This window comes from Serinus canaria, chromosome 2 (assembly GCF_022539315.1).
Source record: "Serinus canaria isolate serCan28SL12 chromosome 2, serCan2020, whole genome shotgun sequence".
Classification (NCBI taxonomy): Eukaryota; Metazoa; Chordata; class Aves; order Passeriformes; family Fringillidae; genus Serinus; species Serinus canaria.
In genome coordinates, this window is record NC_066315.1 from 15,980,578 (window position 1) to 16,001,983 (window position 21,406).

General features: G+C 36.2%; 1 protein-coding gene across 4 annotated transcripts in view; it reads right to left on the minus strand.

Annotated features, from left to right (window-relative positions):
- Positions 1–21,406, minus strand: part of WAC (WW domain containing adaptor with coiled-coil) — a 56,031-nt gene that overhangs the window by 30,937 nt on the left and 3,688 nt on the right. For all 4 annotated transcript variants that reach the window (XM_030232465.2, XM_050971703.1, XM_030232458.2 and 1 more), the window contains exons 4-7: positions 5,235–5,341; positions 4,374–4,489; positions 3,687–3,799; positions 1,934–2,242 (exon numbers count right to left, since the gene is read on the minus strand). In XM_030232465.2, coding sequence (XP_030088325.1) covers positions 1,934–2,242; positions 3,687–3,799; positions 4,374–4,489; positions 5,235–5,341 — 645 coding nt within the window. The remainder of the gene's footprint in view (positions 1–1,933; positions 2,243–3,686; positions 3,800–4,373; positions 4,490–5,234; positions 5,342–21,406) is intronic.

The window sequence follows — 21,406 nt, forward strand, 5'->3', positions numbered from 1 at the left end:
GCCAAACATCTACCTATTCTAATTCAATTATTTACTAACTTTCTGTAATTGACCCTTTTCTGAAGCTGAGTAAGTACAGTATTTGCTCACAATCAAGTGCCATGAAACAGATCAACAAGGCATTATTATTACAGAGAATCTATTCATTTAACCCTTATAAAATTAAAAAAACACCTACCTAAGAACACAGAAATCCAGTGAATTATTTAATATGGAACCACCCCTGGATTCTAACCTAAGATTTACAAGACTGCCCTGTGTGATTGTCTTCAATATTATACCCAGCTGTATGCTCTCAAACTAATGTTGTATGTAAGAAATATTCGAACTCTCTGCCAACATCTGTAGTTGTCAGAATGGGAAGTTCCTTCAATTTCTCTAAGAGTCATCTCTTCAATTAATGAAGATGTGCAGTAAAGCAGCGAAAGAATACCCAGTATGAAAACTGATCACACCCCAAATTGGCATCAAGAACATGCCAAAATTGAGTAATAATAAGAGGGGGTTTAAGTGTATTTTAAATATAGAAATGGAAATAGAGTGGATATACTAAAGGGAAGAACACCTGACATTTATGTTCTGCACTGTAATGTGTACAAGTGCATCAAACTGCAGTCAGAAAATCAAGGCTTAACTGAAGCAGGTAACTACTGCACTCAGTACAAGAACCATGCTTGAACTAGTACACCTTACTTTGTCCTTTACTGTGTTGAACAGGAAAATACTTGCTGAAAATAACCTGTTCCTCTGTAGTTTACAGTCAGCATTAATGACCCAGGTTATATAAAAATTGCACAAAGTGTCAAGAAAAAAATGTAGAAAAATTTCTTCACATGCACAATTACCTTACAGTATTTATCAGTGTATGCCATTGCTCGAATATTTTGTGTGGCCAGCTGTTCTTAAGTCTGTGTAGAAGTTAATAAACTCTTTAATAAACAAAAACGGAAGAGTCAAAAACAGAGAGCACAAGACTAGTGTCAGACCAGAGTCTGCTTGATCTTCTTTTTAAAACTATTTAACTAGGCCAACTTGCGAGTGTGGACAGGGCAACAAGCCATCTTTCAAAAAAAGAATTCCATTACATATTAAGTACACAATATTTCAAATTAAAACAACATGATTACCAAAAATTATTTTCTCCCTCCCAGAGCCCTCAAAATAGAATTTTCCTACACAGTACCACTCTGAAAAATCAATTACACCAAAGTAACACACTTTCATTAAAGACACACATTCTCACAATCTTCTTGAGCTCTTCATCCCTAATGATGAGGTAAATCTAACTAAAAGACAGAGGTCTGAGAGGTCATGAACAGTGCAGTGGAGTCCTGATCTTCGCTTGACTGTAACTGGATCTACCAGGTATTATCAGACAACAGAAACACATACTATCAGATTTAGAATTGAAGATCCAATATTTCTCAAGATACAGATCAAAACAGATTGGTTCTTACAAAAATGTAGAAAACTCTTGCTTTCTGTAAGAACTGCGCTTGTATTGATTGAAAGGTTTGACACTGGCATTCCAAACAATAACAGCAGCTCATAAAACATAATGGTCCAAAATGACTTTCAAGTTGTGTAACTACATGACAACTCAAATAAGTGGCAAAGATCCAAAACAACAAGAGAGAAAAAAAGAATTAAAATATGTTCTACAAAATACATCTTTCAAATTATCATTTGAAATGTTAATTTGCAAAATAAGGCTGTAAATAGTAAATACCACAGTGTCAATTTGAAGTTGTATAAGACACAGCAAATTGGGTTTGGGGGAAAGTAAACACATCAAAACAGTAACCAGGCTCTAAAAGCACACACAATCAAAAAGGAAAAATATTCTTTAAATTCTAGAACTAACATACTTTGAACAAGCAATGTAATGCAAAGCAACATCTTGAATACTAGAGGGAATTTTCATTAGACATACCTTTTCTCTCTGTTTTCTGTGCAGGGATGGAAGATGCGGATGTAGACAGTTTTGATAAAGTAGATGCTCCATTAGCATCAAAGGATTTCTTTGGCTGGTGATCAGATTGTAGAGAAAACGGACTAGGAGGAACAGTGCTTGGCGTAGCAGTTGGATGAACCACTGTTTTGATGGGATGCTGTACTGGAGTAGAACTACTGTGAGTCTCTGCTCTTGGCAGTCTGTAGTCTCTGTCATTGTGCCTGCTCGTTTGAGATAAAATATTCTGTGGGAGCATACTGCTGGTGTCACTGGAATGCTTGTCTTCCACTTTTTTTCAGGATTCCCCAAGTAACATCGCAATAAAAAAAAAAAAAAAAAAGATTAAATTAGAAACAAATCTAAGATTCCAGTAACTGATTAATACAGCTGCACACCAACAACTAGAGCTGATTGAACTTCTTATGATTAAAAAAAGCTTCAAGTAGATCAGCATCAAAAAAAGCAAAATTAATTCTACTCACTGACAAAATGCATTTTCTCTGACCTTTGCTTGATTTAGAGCTCCAGTTAAGCAATGTATTTTGATGAAAGGCTGCTTTATAACAAGTGTTACAGTCAAGTTAACTTTTGAAGTCTCCTAAAAAGATCTAAATCAAAATCTATTATTTCCATCTTGTATTTAGTGTGAAGAGATAATTTATGCCATTTTTCTTTTGTTCATCAAAATCCCTGAACATCAAGTATCATTTAATAGTTTCACATTCTAGCCTTCAAAGAATTCCTCTCCATGTCACTTGAGTACTACTATAACAAGCTTACTTAGAGTTAATTCAAGGCATTTATATATATTAAATGAATGACTCATCTGCAGCGGTCACATGATCATAGACTAAAATATGCTACTCAGCGAACATAACAAGTAAACAGAGTAATTCTTTTACAGATTCTTACATTTTCACCTGTCACAAAACAAATACTCACTGCATTATGCATGACTGCTATCTTTTTGCAGCATCCAGTATATTTTAGCATATACAGTAAGTTTCAGTGTACACAGAAAAATACCCCTTTATACATCACCTTGTCAAATCCCAAGAGCGTGGGTGAAGAATACTACTTTGGCTTCTGCTTTTAAACTACCCTGAGAACTACGCTACAAATTTATCCAAACTACATCAGGATACAGACAGGATGTCACAGTACAACTATTTTCCAGAAGAAAACTGACAAAGATTAAAGCTAGGTATCAGGACAAAAACCTCCAAGTTACAGAAATTTGTAGTCCAGGGAAGATTTTGCTAAGAGTATTGGTGACATCGGTGAGGTAAAAATATGCTCTCAATAACACAAACAAGCCTTTAAAAAAACTGATATCAAAATCCACTGAATTAGGTTATTATTTCTAGATGTGAAATCTTTATTTTTAAGGTCAGAATATGACATTAGCAGGTCTTAATGATCACAACAGTCCAACTAAACTACAGATTATGGAAGTTGTTTAAGTAACTACCCACGAAGATAATTAAACTCGACAGTAAAAGCCGCAAAAAGAGGGAGAACCATGAAAAGCACTAAGCAAATGTTGCACTAGTAAAGTTATTTAAAGAAACCACATTTGGGAGAGTTAACTGTGCTACCCACTTTGGCTTTTATATACGAAAAGGTGAGAAAAAGAGCTAAGGAAAGGGATTTTTTACAGTTTTTGAAGTTTGGAAAAGAAAACAGTAATGCGAACAAGGCAAGAATATATTGCTGTAAAAAAACCACATACTTCCACTGGCAAACCCACTGGCAGCTGTCGCCTGCATCACCTCTCTTCTGTAATCCCTATCTTTTGGAAAACTGTTAACTGACATTTTGCTTGCTTCTTTTTGTCTCTGCTCTCTGAAGAAAAGAAAACAAAAGTTAGGTAAAAACATACATTATCTAATAATAAAACAGCTTCTATAAGTTACATGAGATGAATTAAACTGTTAAGAGCTTGCTGCTGCAGGTGGGGTGAGCAAACTCCAGCCACTCCTTCCTTACATTCGTGCTTGTTGAAGCCCACAATATACCAATTCAGCTCACTAATCTTGTCCAAAAAAAAAAAACAAACAAAAACCCACCCAAAAAACCCACCCTGAAACAAAACATTTAAAACAACACTCACCCAGAAAATGAAAACAAAAATCCAACGAAAACAAACAAATAAACTCCAGAACAAAACAAAAACCAAACCAACCAACCAACAAAACCCCCTCAACAAATCATCTCCACATAAACAAACCATACTTCCCTCTCAGGCTCTGGATTGTCAAAGGATAAAAGAGGTGCCAGAGGTCATGGTAAGGGTAGGAACACAGCAGACTTGGAGCACAATCTTTTATAGCAGTAATCTATTAGATAAGCTCAAGTGCTCTGAAATGTGTTTAAGAATATTTGTTCTTTATACTATTAAAATAATACAAACATATACCTTTCCAGCCACTCTTTTGGTTTTTCCCACTGTGAAACTTCTGTTCGGCAGTTGTAGTAGTATTTTTTGCCTGAAGAGCTGATGTGTTCAGACCAATCATCCGCAGAATCATAAGCCTTTAAAATACAAACAGTATTGGACAAAAGACTACTTGAGAGTTTTGATAAACAAATTTAATAGCTTTCACCGTTTTTAAAACTACATGGCACCTTCTATGCACCCAGAACACTGCTTTCCATCACCTCTAAATGATAGCTTGAACACATGACCAGTATCCTCCTGCTGCATTCTGCAATAGTTTCCTCTGATTTAATCCCATCAAACCCCTTAACAAAATCTAGTAGTACCTTTAGTGGGATACAGTAAGGTCAATACTGATAACATTAGTTTCCTTCACTTTACAACATCCTCAGAATTATTATCTTTCCAAAATTTTTCCACCGATCACAAATTTACCAATTTTGGTTTTGGGAAATTTTTTAAAAACACCACTCTAACTACTAAAACTTTGATACTGAAGTGACTAAAATTCACAATATGTAATGCACTTCAAATAAGTAAAATCACACTGTCTACTCTAGAGTTATCACAAAGTTCATGGAAAGTATTTGTTTCTATTCATTTAAATAATCTAGTATTTTAAAATGAATGACAGGTAACTCAAAGCCCTAATGATTACCAATTAGAATACTCTTAAAACATATAACATATGAAGGTTGGGTTTACAGAGCATTTATAAAATAAAGACCAACGTTGGAAAACTTAAGCACAATGTATATGCTGCTTGTCAGACAAAATTATGAAAATATGGCATGTATGAACAGGACAATACTCTGATAAAAATCAATCATAAATACTCACTGCATCAGAAGTTTTGCTTGGATTATTGCTGGGATTAGAAGAATGGGAATTTGAACTATGAAGAGCACTGTGGTTGTGTGAATTTTCTTGTGGAGAGTAACTGGTCCCTGAAAAGAGAAAGAACATTCACCATGTATGATTTCAAAGTAATCAACCATCTGCATTCTAAGGAGGTGAAAGGGCAAATAAGAGAGAAAGGAAGAAAGAAAGTTGCCCAAAACCTGGATCACAGCCAGGTGAACCATAGTTTAGATGCAGAAGTATTTCAAGAGACCACATGCACATTTCTTTTTCACATAGTATAAAACTCACTTTGATTTTATAATTAGAGTAATGCACTATGTCCCTTCACTGGTCTAACTCTCAAACTTTATTCCATTACTAGCAAACAAACAGCCTTTATAATTTTGATGCTTTTAAGAGTCCTAACATGCCAATTCAGAAATTAACAGACATTTTCTCCTCAACATTAGATCAGAAAATTTAAATTGGCTTATCAACAGCCTACATGGTTAGATGTATAAAATCAGGTTTTAAGTTAACTGAAGCAATACTGTTTTCTTAAAACTGTTGTTTTCTTTTGAGACTACTTGTTATTAGTTCTAGGCAACTATTTCTGTTTATGCATACTGAGCATAAACAGAAATAGTTGCCTAGAGCAGACTAAATTTTCCTGCACCTCAGTCTCTGCAATAAAGGCACTGACATCTAGAACACCAAAAGCAGCACTTCCCAAACGGCCACCTGCTTCTGGCCTCCCTACCAAGTACTCTTCAAGGCAGTTTGGCTTTCCTGAACATGAAAACACTTGAACAGCTGAAATGAGCAAAGACATAATTCTCATAATCTTTTAGATCTGTATTTGTGCCTAAGCTCAAGTCACCTGAACAGTTCCATCTACAATTAAACAAGAACACCCATTCCACGCTGCAACCTTCTTTTAAATTTCCTGTTCTTAAGGCCTCCCATCTTTCTAAAATTTATAGGCAAGTAAAAACTCTTCCATTTTTCTTGATGGGATTCTTTTAAAGTTCCAAATGTACACATAAATCACACCAAACTAAGTCATTTTATTACAAATTTCAGGGAAAAACCAAGATATTGCAAATATAACACTCTCCCAGCTTTTACTTTCCCTTTCCCAACTGAGAAATTTCTCAATACCCAGGGGTACTACATGAAGTACCACTAGCTTCACAAGTTGTATAGCAATCTAGTATTCATAGTAAATAAGAAGTCAAGTGATTTGAAAATGGCAAAGACTTTATCTTATAGGCAATTACAGTAAAGAACAGTAAAGGACTGATAGGTAGGACTGAATGGAGTCATAAAAAAATAATTGTTTCAAAGTCTTCCAAGAGCTACAGACACAGAACACAACCAAATGACACAGTAGGTACAAAATGAGAGCCATTATAATGCAAAATTCTGTCTTCTGAGCCTTCTAGCTACACATTGCTATTGAAATAGCAATTTTGTCACTTCACTAGCAGTGACAAAATTGCTATTTCAAACTTCTTTCTCCTCACCTTTAACCCTGCAGGTTAGAAAGACAGTCCATCACAAAAGCAAAAAGAGGTATACCACCACCGAACTGTTTAGAACCCTACAAGGTTAAAGGTCAATTTGAACAAATGAGAGTTACTGCAACCTGAACCAGCACTACCACAAAACCTTTCCCTACACTATGTTGGCTAAAACTTTATGTTATTCTCTGTAAAGATATAAGAGGAAAAAAGTAAGGATAACATAGTAAGTCTCATACTCAAATACAGCTTTTCAAAAGCTAGACCCTTATCCTACACCAAAAGTATCTTGCATGCTCAGAGCCAGGCAGAATGACTGGGGGCAAGTTAGGCTTGTCAAAGCAATACTTACAACACATTTGTGATGCACATGCCTAACAACAACAATAAAACCCCATGTATAGATGCATTTGATTCCCCTCCAAGATATAAGTAGTATATCATAATTACAAGACTGTAGTCCTCAACACACCAACAGTGTCAATTTTTTTTAGACACTGATCATGTAGTGAAATAGCTGTTTAATATTTTTGTATTAACCATTGTTTTAGTATTTATTTACTATATCCTTCTACAGAGGTAAAAATCATTAAAATTTCTTAATGTATTTTTGTAGGTTGTTCAACACAGACATATTTTAATTACTTTCTGCTAAGAGGTAAAATCATGTCCTTTTCAAAGAAAAAAATGAAATGAAAATTTACCAGATGGCTTTATTTGAACAGTCCCTTCAAAACATCAGAAAGCACCAATGTATTTAATTTACTGTAATCCCACACCACAGTTGCAGTATCACTACATTTTTGTTCAGCATGCTCAAGACGTACACGGTGATTTTTAAATGCTGTAGTGGCCAGGTGTATTTACACCTAAATCTAACATGATTCCCAAACATGAGAAAGAGCCAACACATCTATTATATCAATAAAATATTGTGAAGCCAATTCTATCCAGCCCATAAAAAAACCCTCAAATTCACTGTGCAAGACTTTTGAACCCCAGATGGTGTATCAGCTCAGCAGCATGCCCCCATTTCACACTGTGCCCAGCCCCAGTACTGAGTCACCAAGCGCTCTGCAGGAGTATCAGAGCTGCTGCAGCAAGTCACACCCACCTCCAGCTGGCCCCGATAGGCCAACACTACGAGGCACCAGTTTCTTCAAAAGGGGCCCCTGGGCCTCTCTGAGCTGCAGTCCTCCCAGACTGTCTACCCACATGCTCCACCCATCAGGAATCCTGTCCTACCTGAGCTGGCCTCAGCTGCATAAAAACTCATCATGGCTGCTCCAGCAATGCTGACTGCCTCGTGTCACCAGGACAAACAAAGTGGGCCTTTACAGGGCCACAAATGCATGCTGATGGGGCAGGGTAATTACAGGTGCGGGTTCACCACCCAGACCTCCATTCTGTTTTACATATAATGTCACTTTATGTTTGGATCTGTACCCAAACTTCAGGAATGAGCATCCAAATCACTGCTGAACTGCAAAGCAGATGATACTCTGGGGAACAAGAATTTTAGGCACTTCAAACAAGTTAAGGGCTTAAACATTGTATGTACACATGACAACCATATTACCAAATTACCTTTTTATACTGAGGCAGCAAGGTTTTAGTATGTGGTTAAATCCATGAACAGCTGTCACCTAGGAATCTGACAGTCCAGCCAAGAAAGCAGTGCCAGCTCAAGTTGTCTGGGAAAGTTGCTGAAGATGTTTAAAAGGCCAGAAAGCAACCCACAAGCAGAGGTCTACCTCTAAAAACAGGGGGGTTCCCCTCACTCGAATGATAATTTGCAAAACCAAAGCCCAAGCCATTTTAAGGTGGCTGTGACTTGCAACCAGCTCTGCATCTGCCAGCTGCATGCCTGGCAAAGCAGATCATGACAACAGGATCCCCAAGACTAGTCTATTGCCCAGAAACACGACTGAGAAGGGGTAGAGACCATACTACAGTCCCTTGAGACAGCTCCTCATGGCAACTTCTCACCTTTTCCTCTTACAGTTAGACTTTCCTTACTAGCTACACTTTCCTCAGGAAATAGGAATAAAGACTTGGTTTTGCACTCCTTAGTAGCATATTTTCAAATTTAGCAACTGCTGATATGTATCTTTGATGCACCATAAGGAAATTCCTATTTTGTTATACATACTCCAATTCAGTTTCAGAAGTCCCCATGGAAATGTTTACTGCACAATTACAGTGAGTTTCCTCAGCTTAACCATTATTTTGAAAGCAGTTGAAGCTGGAAAGAGCTACTCCTAACGGAAGATGGCCAACAAGGGCATCAGCCCTACAGTTATATAAAACTGTAGTGGTGCAACTGTGTGAGCAAGTCTTCCCTAGTGATTAACAAGTCATAGGGCAAGTCAGAGTCAAGGTTAAAATATCACAGCTATCTCCTAGCCTTTCCAACAAAAATCACATCTTCCTTAGCAATGCATGAAAATCACCAGAAAGCACAAAGAACAAGGGTCAGGGAACTAATTCAAAATTGACTTAATGTCTACTACAGATTTGAGATTCTGTTACACTAGGACTCATTTTAATATTTTTGTAAGTTGTTTCTGTATCCCACCTTCTGAATACAAAACACTTTGAACTGCAACAAGGGCTCAAAGCTGTCCCAGACTTGAAAAACAGATTTAACATAGGCTGAAATAAGAATACTCCAATTTCCAATACACTCAACTCTCTCTAACAATTATCACAGTTAATTAGCATCTCCATTAACACCACTTCAATTCTGAAAGTATAAAAAGTTCAAATTTTGAGTTAATTAAAGATCAGACTGCTCTAATAAAGCAGCACCTGGTTTCCCTCCATTCTCCCTTGCCATCTTCAAGACCAAACCAAAACTCCTTCCTTTCCAAAACCTATACACCTACACTGGCAATTACAACATCCACTTGAAAACACCTAAAACAAATTTTCTTGCCATTTGATTAGAATAACCTAATACATGACTGTGTATTACCCACCATCCTCTGGCATCCAAGTATCTTAGCCTAATTTACTCTTTATTGGTTCATAACATCGTACTGTATCAGAATCATAAAATCTTCTACTGAAATGCACAAGTTGGAAAAGAGAGACATTAGAGTTGCAGTATATATACTGTTGTACCACATAACAGTTTACACAGGTCACTGCTGATAGAGCATTTATGTTTTCTTTTTAGGCACAAAAATACCTTGTTAATATGCTAACTTTCATTTTGTCCATACTAAAAAGAGTCAGTGTAGATATAAAAGAAAGGAAGTTTACAAGTGCTCACCAGCTGGAACTTAAAGATGGTCTGCTCCTTCAGTCCCTCTAGAGGGAACTGGGATTCAGGAAGGGCTTTAGAAGAGTCACCATTTCTGTGTCCACATTCTAGGCATGTGGAAAGAACCACTGGGCAGCAGAAAAGCAATGAAGGTCATTACCTTTGTGACAACTCCACCCATACTATCTATGACTCCATGTTTCACCTCTCAGCTAACATACAATCAAATTCATTAAACTACAGATAATATCAGAATCTGAACTTCCTCAAAAGAACAAATACTACCAAGTGACAGATACAAATTAGTTGCTAACAGAGAAAACTTAACAGCTAGGTAAGTTTACGGTGGTGATATTATATGGGGATAACTAATTAAGAAGACTTCTTCTAACAGTAAAAATGATAGAAATGTATCTTGGATACATCTAAATTAAAATGTCTAAAGTGTATTTCAACTGGTTTTGTTACTTCAGTGCAAATCTCTGCGCAGAACACTTTCTAAAGTACTGCATATGGGAGGAAATAAAGCAACACAATATGAACACAATAACCCACATGCTAGCAGTAACAGAACAGCCTATCATGGTCATTTTGATTTACCAAATGTAAAAGTAATAAGACAAAACAATTTTTCTTCACTGCATTTTTATGTGGCCTAGTGTATTGAAATAAACATGGCTGCCTTCCACATGCAACCAAAAGCATAAAAACCTTGCAATTTTCTTCACAGAGCAATGGCCTCAGAGAATACACCAACTGTGCAGTAACATTTTCCAGAAATTCATAACCTACTAAGTTGAATGCGCAATGCTTTGCCAAAGAAAGAAAATCTAGCCTGATCACGGTACTGCCCAACTACATACTCATTATGCCCCCCCCCCCAATAAATGTTTTATACCAGTCCAGAAGTAGCTCTATTGAGCAAAAAAAAACTTACAAAGCCTTATTTAATTCCCTCCCCTTCACTCCTGCCACACTGCCAATCCAGCAGAGCAAAGTCTGTACTGTTTTGCAATATCCGACCCACAGGGTAAGCATTCCAATGTAAAGAAGTTCCCTTTTCCTCCAAGTTACCATTCACACAGAATTTCACAGACATCAGCCAAAATCATTGCTATAAACAGACCAGGAGTCATACATACACAGAGTGGCACAAATGACCAAATGCGGATGAAAAGTGATACTGTAAACATATAGTTTTACTGATAAAAGAATTTTTCTTCTAAAATGATAGTAGAAAGTGACACCTTGAAAAGGAAAAGTGAGGAGCAGTAAACTAATGAAAGTCAAGGAGTTGTTTTACTAATGCAACACTCAGCAAATGCAAAGGCATTACTGATTATTAAAATGAAAAAGATAAAGTTAAATCTTACATATTGCATAATATACAGTAAATTTTATTTTGCTATTTGCTGCTTACTTTTCTATTTTTAATTAGTTATACTTAATTTATTTCAGAAATTCAAGCTTAATTTTAGGGCAAACAGACCAAACTGCTCTAGAAAGAACACCAAGTTATTCCTGCCCACCAAAAGTTAATAAAATGCCTTAAACTAAATTCAAATCTTCAGTTTTCAAATAACAATTCAGGGATTTACTACTCTAGCAGCTAACTGTTTTCCTAGGGTTGTAATTCAGCCTAAATGACTAACACAGCTTGGGTTCTCCTCACTGATAGAGCAGATAAACATTTTGTCCAACCATCCTATCATTTTCTCCTTTCCTTGTTACAGCTACAGCTTAATAATTAAATAATTTTGGGGTTGTTTTCCTTCTCCTCTCAGTCCACCTCCCACTCTTCAACTTACGACACAACTTTGAAAATTATCAGGTTCAGTAACAAGGCCCACTGAATGCAGTGAGTTTCTGTATGATCCAGGACTCAAATGCCACAAATCACAGAGCTGAAAAAAGCCTAAGGGATGAAAATGGATTTTCAGCACACTCCAGACACAATTCTTTCTTCTTCAAAGAAAAATCAGTATATGTCAGTTTCCTTCATATCTCAACTATTGAAATAACAATAAACAAAGACTGGACAAATAATTTTAACATCACCCATAAAGATGTTTATTCTTTACTTTGAAGTGGGGTAAACAACATCATTTGAAAGAATTTGCCCGTTTCTCAAAAATTAAGGCAAATTCCAACCAGCTTCTAAACATTGCTGGTAAGACTCAAATGTTACTAAAATAGATTAAACAAATTATAATGTACAAAGTGAATGTACATGGAATTAAAAACTGGGTTTTTAATTCTACATGGGTAGACAAGTTCTTCAGACTAATGTTTGTGATTTCCTCCCCATAGGGAACTTTAGGTTCAGGTCACCTAATAGAATAAAAAAGGCTAGCAGCATCCTCAGCACTGCTGAAGATCTACCAAGACACTCACTTCATTTGAGATCAATCGACTTGAAAAAAGTAGCTTAAGCAGCTTCACCCATGGAAAATGTGAGTGAGTACCCTGAATTTCAGCAACAGTCATATTCCTAACTCTGGCTCATGACACCAGAAGATTTCAGTATGTTTAATAAAAAACCAAAATCCTTGTTCAATATCACTAATGACAGTTTGAAGTTTGAACTGCAACACTATTTGGACATGAAGTGGGACATTGGAAAAGAGGCAGGTTGAGAATAAAGCCAAACTCTGCCTACATTCTGGACTGTGGCTCCCAAAACATTTACATCTCTAATATGATGTCAGAGACTGCCCAAGAGAGGTTCTTCCAACCTCAACTAACAGCTTCATATTGAGACTTTTTAATTATTATGACATAATCTCACATTATGAGATTATTATTTATCCTTTTAGCTGTTAAACTGACAGCTAGGATCCTTACCACAAACTAATAACCACATTATCTGAACTCCATGTGGATCAGCTCAGCAAATGGACAATAGACTGAACTTCCCCCTTCAAAGAGCTCCTCATCAACACCACAAAACCCAAATGAGCCTCCCATGAACACACTGTAATACAGCACTAAGAGTCAAGCTCAGTGATGGAAGTCTAAGAGCACCACAACACACTCTCCTGCCTCCAGCAACATTTCCACAAAACTCATCAACTAAGATTAAGCAGAAGACTGATACTCTATTTCTGATTCACTTTAATTGTCAGCAGATAATTCCACATTTAGAAGTTTTTTCCTCTCAAAAGCAAAGAAAAACCAGACAAGACATTTTAAAAAAAATACATTAGTCATCTAGGACAACAGGCACATACTCAAATGCTTCATGAAAATTAGGCTCAAGGGATACTGAAGTGAATAACAATTCCTTTAACATTGCAGGAGGGGGAGGGGGCAAGAATCATAAAATTTACTTTTCATTCAAGGAGCTTCCCAAAGAACATAAAACATTGGAAGAACCACTGATATTTATCAACACACACCTCAGATGGAAGTTACTCAAATGCAGACACTTCATAAAAACTGTGCATTTCAGTATTTTTAGATTATAAACAGCAGAGTAGGACTGTGAAAGACTGACTGTGAAAGACTGACCATAACCCAGCCATCACGAACTGTAAAAATTGGTTAAAATCAGGGGTCATGCAAAATAATTTGAGCTGATAAAAGGAAAAAAAAAAGCAGTTGCTCAAACACCGCTCTGAGACAATTTCCCCTTTTTCTATGTATCCCCAGCACCAAATTAGCACACCCACTCAGAAGCTCCAAACAATTAACTAAGATATGACAACTTAATCTCCCTAACAAAATCCCCTGAGCAAAAATAAGGTTAACTAAGAACAAGGCCAGGTTGTTTAGCAACTGTCAAATTTCTTTTGATGTTTTGAGGATAGCTTCTTGAGGATAAAAAAGTTTAAACAGAAGACCCTGTGAATGCAATATTACTTACAAATGAACTTGCATTGAATGTTTCCACTACTAGGCTTAGAATAAGGAAGGTGAAGCTAGAAGTTTTTATGCACATAGGTAGTGCCACACAATAACAAATACTTGTGAAATTCATTCCATCTTAGGTTTCCTTCATCTCAACTGAGCATACACTATTGACAGTCAGCAATTCAGCAAGTACATGTTGTTGTAGAAGTACTAAAAAAAGGGAGTCTCTGTTACAAAACATTACTGCAATCCTGCAAAAAGGTTAGTCACACATAGCACACTTATACATCCTTAATCAGAAAGCTGTGGCAGAAACAATGTCTAACCACATTAAAATAAAGCAAGAAAAAAAAAAGACACCATATATCGACCTTCTTAAATGTCTTAAAAATAGTAACTGTAAGTCAGATTATCTCAAATTCTTAAGATACATCAAACACAATAGAAGAACCAACGTCCACTTCAATACCAGATCATTCCTTGAGTGCTAATAATATTTGCTGTTTGAAGAGAACGTATTTTAAGACTATAGCAATGTCCATGCGTCAATAAAACAGAGAAAGCCTTATTTCACCTAAAATTTAGATATTGACTGATCTGCTTATAACGAATTCTGGAACATTTCTGTTTTCAGAAAGATTACTCGTTTTTTCCTGGACATGCTATTTCTTCACCACAAATGAGAAACCTAACTTGAAAATATTTAGTATTAAAAGCAGCAACTGGTCACTACACTTTTATATAATTTGAGAAATTATTAGGTTTAGAGAAAATACATTTGCTGTTCTGGACATACTATGCCAAGTGTATTTATTAGAGTACAGATATGCAACAAGCATCATTTTAATTTCACGCTTATTTAATTTTCAACTGGGAAATAATTTTTAAAAGATCCTAGTAATACTAAAAAAAATAAAATAAAAAAAGCAAATCAAATTACTTTATTACTTTCTGTCACGTCAAAATTCTTCACTAATAAAGGAATGCTGGCCCACAGCTCTGGGAGGAAGCAAAGATGGCAACCAAGGATTGACCTAAGAATTAATATATATATAGCGGTGTGGTTTTAAAAAAAAAGAGATTCACAGCTTTATTTCAGGCTGGCCCAGCTCAGCTTAACAAAGCTTAGCTCAGCTTAACAAAGGTATTGTGCAACAGGGCTTTCAAGCATCTAAAGCACAATAGCTGACAAGACAATTCATCCCTCTTCCCATTAACTAATTCCTAAATACATACATCAAATTCAACTGGTCTTTCTTGGAACAACCTTACTATAAAAAAATAAGCCTCTTCACAAAAGCTGCAGTTTCGTTTACAAACTCCAAATCTAATTTACAATTGTTTGATTGCCTAAGTGTCTAATTTTATTTCTCTAGTTAAGTAAACACTCTCACAAGGACTACACAAAAACTGCAATCATTATTATTGACAATATCTAGCTAGTACGAGGTGAACTTTATACTACTTGAATTTTAAGAGGATCATATTATTTCCTGCATTAATGTAAGCAGAAATAGCATTCTTTCAAATGAACAGTTTTTAAAATGAAGTCTGTATTAATCTGTCAGCAGCAGGTGTCTGAATGAGGAATCTACTCAAACAACTAAACTAGATGAGATCTAAACTCTTCCCTATGTTATTCAAGGGGCACAGCTGGCATGAACTCACCACCATCCAGAATGTGAAATAAACACAGCAGAAAAAAAATAGGTAGAGCACATTACCTAACTTGTATTGTGGCATTTATGCACAAAAGCGAATTACTTATTATATACCTTAATAAAAAAATATTCTTTGTGAGTTTCTCCACATTTGAGAATGAATAGGTATGTTTGAAATGTAAAAATGAGATGAGCAGGACCGAACGTAATTTCCTTTCCCTGTTTTTCCTACTGATAGACATTGAAAATTGATAACTCTGCTGCTCAAAAAAAAAAACCCTCAGTAACAAACCCAGAAAAACACTGAGAAAGACTGTTGCTTTGGAAAACATAAAAAAGCACAATATTTAAGAAATCTGGAAAACCATCACAGAGGAACTAATCTGCGTAGCTGGGATGGAACTATAAATCTGCTTTGAAAAAGTATTTTCAGAAAGCCTGACATTACTAAATATATATAGCAGGTCACAGAAATTATATTGACAGGTATCAGAAAAGTAATGATAAAAGTTTAGACCAAAAAGACCTTTTGAAGATTTCTGCTGCCCCTCAAAGACAAGGAATTTAGCTCATTTAGCACACTGTTTGTATTTCTGGCTGCCTTTTCCTTGTCATGATGCACTTGAAAGCTGTTTTACATCTCTTTTTTTGAGTGATGACAAAAGGAGGGTATTATCATTTTTTATCATACCTCTGCTGTAGAAACAAAACGAGTTATGTTTTAACATTGCAATGGAAACTTTGACAGACTGTTCCTTTGCAACTCTCCTTTGTAACAACAGTCACATTAAGGAACAGATGACTATTCCAAAGTATTACAGGGCCTGATCATAAATCTCTAGGCCTTATTTTTCATTAATTTCAAACATAATATAACATTGCTGCATGCATGGAAAGGTAAGTCAAGGCCATAAAAGCTTAACAGACATCTCTTAAGGGACTTGGTAAAAAGAGTCAGCCATCTGCTCAAAAATTTATCTCCCTTTCCATGGACCCGAAGGATAGACTTTCCAACTGGACATACCAAGGGGGACCCTCATCACTGTCTAGAAGTATCTGAACAGAGGGTGTCAGAGGATGGATCCCAGCTCTTCTCAGCAGTGTCAAACAGGTCAAGAAGCAATGGGTACAAACTGTGGTGAAGGAAGTTCCACCTGAATATGAAGAAGAACTTCTTTGCTGTGTGAGTGACCAAGCACTAGAGAAGGTTGCCCAGGGCAGTTGTGGAGTGTCCCTCACTGGAGAGATTCAAGAACCACCAGGACACAATCTTGTGTTCTAGGACGACCCTGCTTGAGCAGGGAGTTTGGACCCCTGTGGCCCCTTCCAATCTGACCCACTCTGACATTATTCTTGAACAGCATTCCATCAGTCACTTCGAGTTAGCAGGCAAGTACAATTTGTGCCTTAGAACACGCATCTCACTTCACAAGCTTGAAAGTAGGAAGAAAAAGGGAAACAATCCTTACTGAAGAGCTACATAGGGAATGATCTCTCTGTACAGCACGAGGTTTTTCCCTGAAAATGCCCATGAAATTGCATAAAGGCCTGACTTTGTAAACAAATGCAGTTACCACTGCAAGTTGTGTGCCATTAAATTACTATTATTCACACAGAAGTTATTACAGCATCACCTCCCCTCTCAGCCAAAACAGAGGCAGAGCACTCTCTTCCAAGTTCTGCACAGCTTCAGGGATACTTGGCTTATTGGACACTTGACATTGAATAGGTAGAAATGGCCAGGAAAACAAATATAAACTGTCAACAAAGAGTGTTTCTCTTAGAAAGCAGCCAAGTCCCAAAACATGGTTAAGGAATAATTCTAATCAGGGGCCATTGGGGAATGCAGAGCAAAATGCTACATAATTTACAAACTGGTATCTTGACTACGGCCTAGTAGCAGGCATTTCATCAGAAATGGAAAGTTTTCATTACCTCTCTTTATCTTCAGAAAAGCACCGCAAAAGTACAAGTTTAGTAAACTGTATATTCCATTTTGGTAAAGTCAGAGGCAAGAAGCATATGTTAAAGCATGATGCTAAGTAAAAATCATTCCCTTCTGATTAGCTCAAAACCAACCAAATTCACCAAATCTTGTATATTGTCAGTTATCCTCTCTTTTCCAAAACATAAATCTGCTTATGTACAAAAGCTTACCAGGTCTAGCTGGCAGAGTGACTTGAAGATAATACATTTACAATCCAATGAATTCTTAAAACTAAGAGATATATTTGCTTAAACAGAACAACTATAAATGGAAACCTTCAGAGGAGCTATTTACACATCTGAATTCTACACGCTCACATATAAAAGAATGTAAAAACAGTAAGTGAAAAATTCCCAAAGTCCCAATAGCAAAAGAGGCTGGGAAGCAGCTGCATCAACAGGTAACAAACAAATAGGTCTGCTTATTAACATTTGATGTAGCCTCCATTTCAGATCAAGTCTCACACTAATACACCTTTACTCTAGCAACCTACACCAGATACTTGAACTTCATTAAGAGAAACAGAGGATTCCATCCACCCACATGAATAACGACTTAGCATTTAATACCTCCATATTAATATCACAATTCTTACCTAACATCAATAATATAAAATTAGGGGGTTTTATCTTCCATTCTGTGCTAGTTAAAAGCAAGCTTTGCAGGTACTTTTCAAAAGCAATTTTCAATATTAACATTCTTTTGCTGGGATTCTACGAGCACATATTTTTCAGTTTCTTTTCTACTAGAGATCCTCGCGACAGAGTAACACATCAGTTGTTTTATACAACCAATCCCACAAAAACTCACCTCAGAAATATTGTCAAATCCACTGAGTAAATGGAAATCTACTTTCTATCTAAAAGTTCTAAATTTGAAAGCAACCTTAAAATTAAAATCCTGTCTGAAGGCAGTAGAACTAATAAAACTGAAAAGAAAGCTTTTATAAATATCAGAAAACAGAAACTTACTCTTCCAATTTTTTTTTTTTAATCCAAAGAAAAACTTTTAAAAGATGAATGATCCTGGAAGCAACTTTATTTTTCTTAAAAAACAAACCACCCAACTCATACCTCCTTTAAAGCCATCCAAACAACCAACATTCAAGGAACAGTGAAGTGAATCACTAAATCTACACTTGGCTGTTAGGGGTTATTCAAAGCATGTTTCATGGAGAGCTCACTCTCCTTTGTGATCAGACTTTTCTCATCCCAGCTTTGACAATACAGTTACAGTGAGGAAATGGTTTTCATAGTAATGAATAATTACTTTAACATTAACAGCCGTTAACAGTAACTACATAGATGGAATCTACTCCAGCTTCCCCCTTCACTATGTTCCATTACTCTCAGACTTGCCTCTTTCCACCTACCTGCAATTTCCTCTCTACAAAGCCCATTGCTAGAGCATCTTCCATTCTCTTGCAGCTGCCCTACACCCCATTCATTGTTGGTTTCACTGGCCAATGACCATATTTAATTTAATCAGCAGCTCCCCTTTGCTGCCAGGGCTGCCAGCATAGGAACAGTTCTCAGTTCAGGGCTGTTTTCTATCCCTTTGCTATGAGGACTCTGAACTCCTTCAGGAACCAGTGGAAAGAAAGCAAGTAAACAAAGAATGACAGAAGCTCCCACCACTACTTTGAAAAAAATAGGAACTCATTATTTAAAATATTTCGTTCAGCCTCTAATAGCAGTAAGATTTTTAATCTTAGAACTATATTAGTCAGTAACAGTACTCACTGACAAATGATCTTAATTGCCAATTAAAAAAAAAAACCTCACGTGCAAAAGAAACAGTCACAATGCTTCAATTATACTTTGGAATTGAAATACTACAAGTTATAATCAAATTTCATTAAAAGAGCCTGCACTGCACAACAGCACACAATTCAGCAGAAGATTTCATGCTATCTACATTTACACTCTCCAGTTGTTATTTTCAGCAATTCAGTAAGACCATGGCATGAAGCAAAATTTCAAAGTCTCTTAAATATAAATGTAGTGAAACATGCAGTATTTTCTTCACTCAAACAATTGAGTACAGGTGGCTTAAGTGGATAAACCTTGTTTGCATAAAGTTCTACTTGTATCTTACTGTGGGTCATTCTGCCCCATACAGTTAAGTAGAAAACCCTCTGCCCTTTTTATAACAAGGGTTGCATCTAGCATTTTTACTTTTAAATTATATATATTTATGGCTATATATCTCCCTTTCATTATTCCCCTCTTTATTTTCTTTCCTGGACACCAGTATCTCATCATTCATGCATTTTAAAAGACCTACAACAGCCTTCCATCCTCAAGCACGAGAGTCCTCAAATCTTTGTATTTCCCTTTTTCTTTAATGGAAACATTTTTCCACATCTACAAGGCCCTTCATAGTTCTATTCCCCATAAACAATGCTGGCTTTAAGTCCCTATTTGTTACTGTTAAGAAACTTCACACTTGAGCTGGTCTCATAAGACCCCCTAATCTCTTCAAACCCCACACTTGCCTATAGCAGCTGACCTATAAATAAGAGATGCACTGAGGGGGGGAAGCTGTTCATTATGTTTTAAACACTTGCATACAGAGACAATGCGCCCATGCACAAGGACCTGAAAGCAAGAACAAAGTTAAGGCAGTTTTTTCATATGCTGCATGTACAAGTGCTCTTAAGAAACCAGGAATGTGACAAAAACTTGCAGTTACTCCACAGTGTTTAGTCCAAGGTAAACTTGGAAGTCTCTCTTGAGAGAATGACTGTCTCTGTACACAATCTCCACAGAAACCATGGAGTAAGCAACTTTGAAAAATGCTTTGTTTGCACTGTATCAGTATGGAGGGCTTACCCATAACACGTTTTAAAACCTTAATTGATGTTCTCCCCATGGATTACAATTCAACAAAAGATTCTGCCATGAATATTACAAAAATAAGCTGCTACAAGAAATACCTTTATACACATACTAAGAATATTAATAGGAGGTAGTTCTACCATTTTTGACTAATTAATTTTCAATCAATTCCTGCTTATATTTTAAATGCGTACACTTAAAATCTTGAAATGACATTTAAATGACATTCTGCATTTACCACAAAAACATGAACCAGTCATGAATAAATCAGTGTGCTACACCACTGAATCTTCCTGTTTCTCTTCAGAGCAAAAATTACTGAGAGATGTACAGGAGCTCTTTCCAAACACTGAGTTGAGAAGGAGAGATCAGGTTAAATCGGCTTTATGTTCAATGGTAATAATTCAAAGTTAGGTCCTATTTTGTTTTCTAAGGTATGAGAGAAGATATTGTTCATTTGGGACTTTAATTCAGTTTAGGAAAATAAATACTAGAGATGTTTCAATGAGATTTGCTTTGTTAAGTTCAGCTAGATCACAGGAAGGCAGTAACATCTGTAGTAGTTTCAAACTGAGCAGCACCAATTTTAAAATAATACACAGCAATTACAAAAAAAATAACAACCACTCAGCTTCTTTCCTCCTCTATGAAGAATGCAAAAAGAAAACAAGACAGGCAATTATAGTAGTATCATAGCAAATTAATAGTTCTCGGTCCTATAAAGGCTTAGATGAAAAATGTTAGCACTTTTGTAATGTTTTTCTTTTTTCCACTGTATGTCTCTAATTGCAAAACTAAGGGAATACTACAGCAAAGCAACCCTTCCGAGTAATTCAACAGAAAAAATGGTAAATTATTTTATTATGTCTTTTGCCTATTAGCAACATGCAAATACTCATTACAGCATTTCACCTATATTTTAACACCTACCTTCAATTCATACTGACAGAAATATTCAGTATAGCAAAGAAAAATTAATACTCTTCTGCCCACATCTGCTCAGCTTTGCTTTACTACATACAGTACACAGGATTTAAC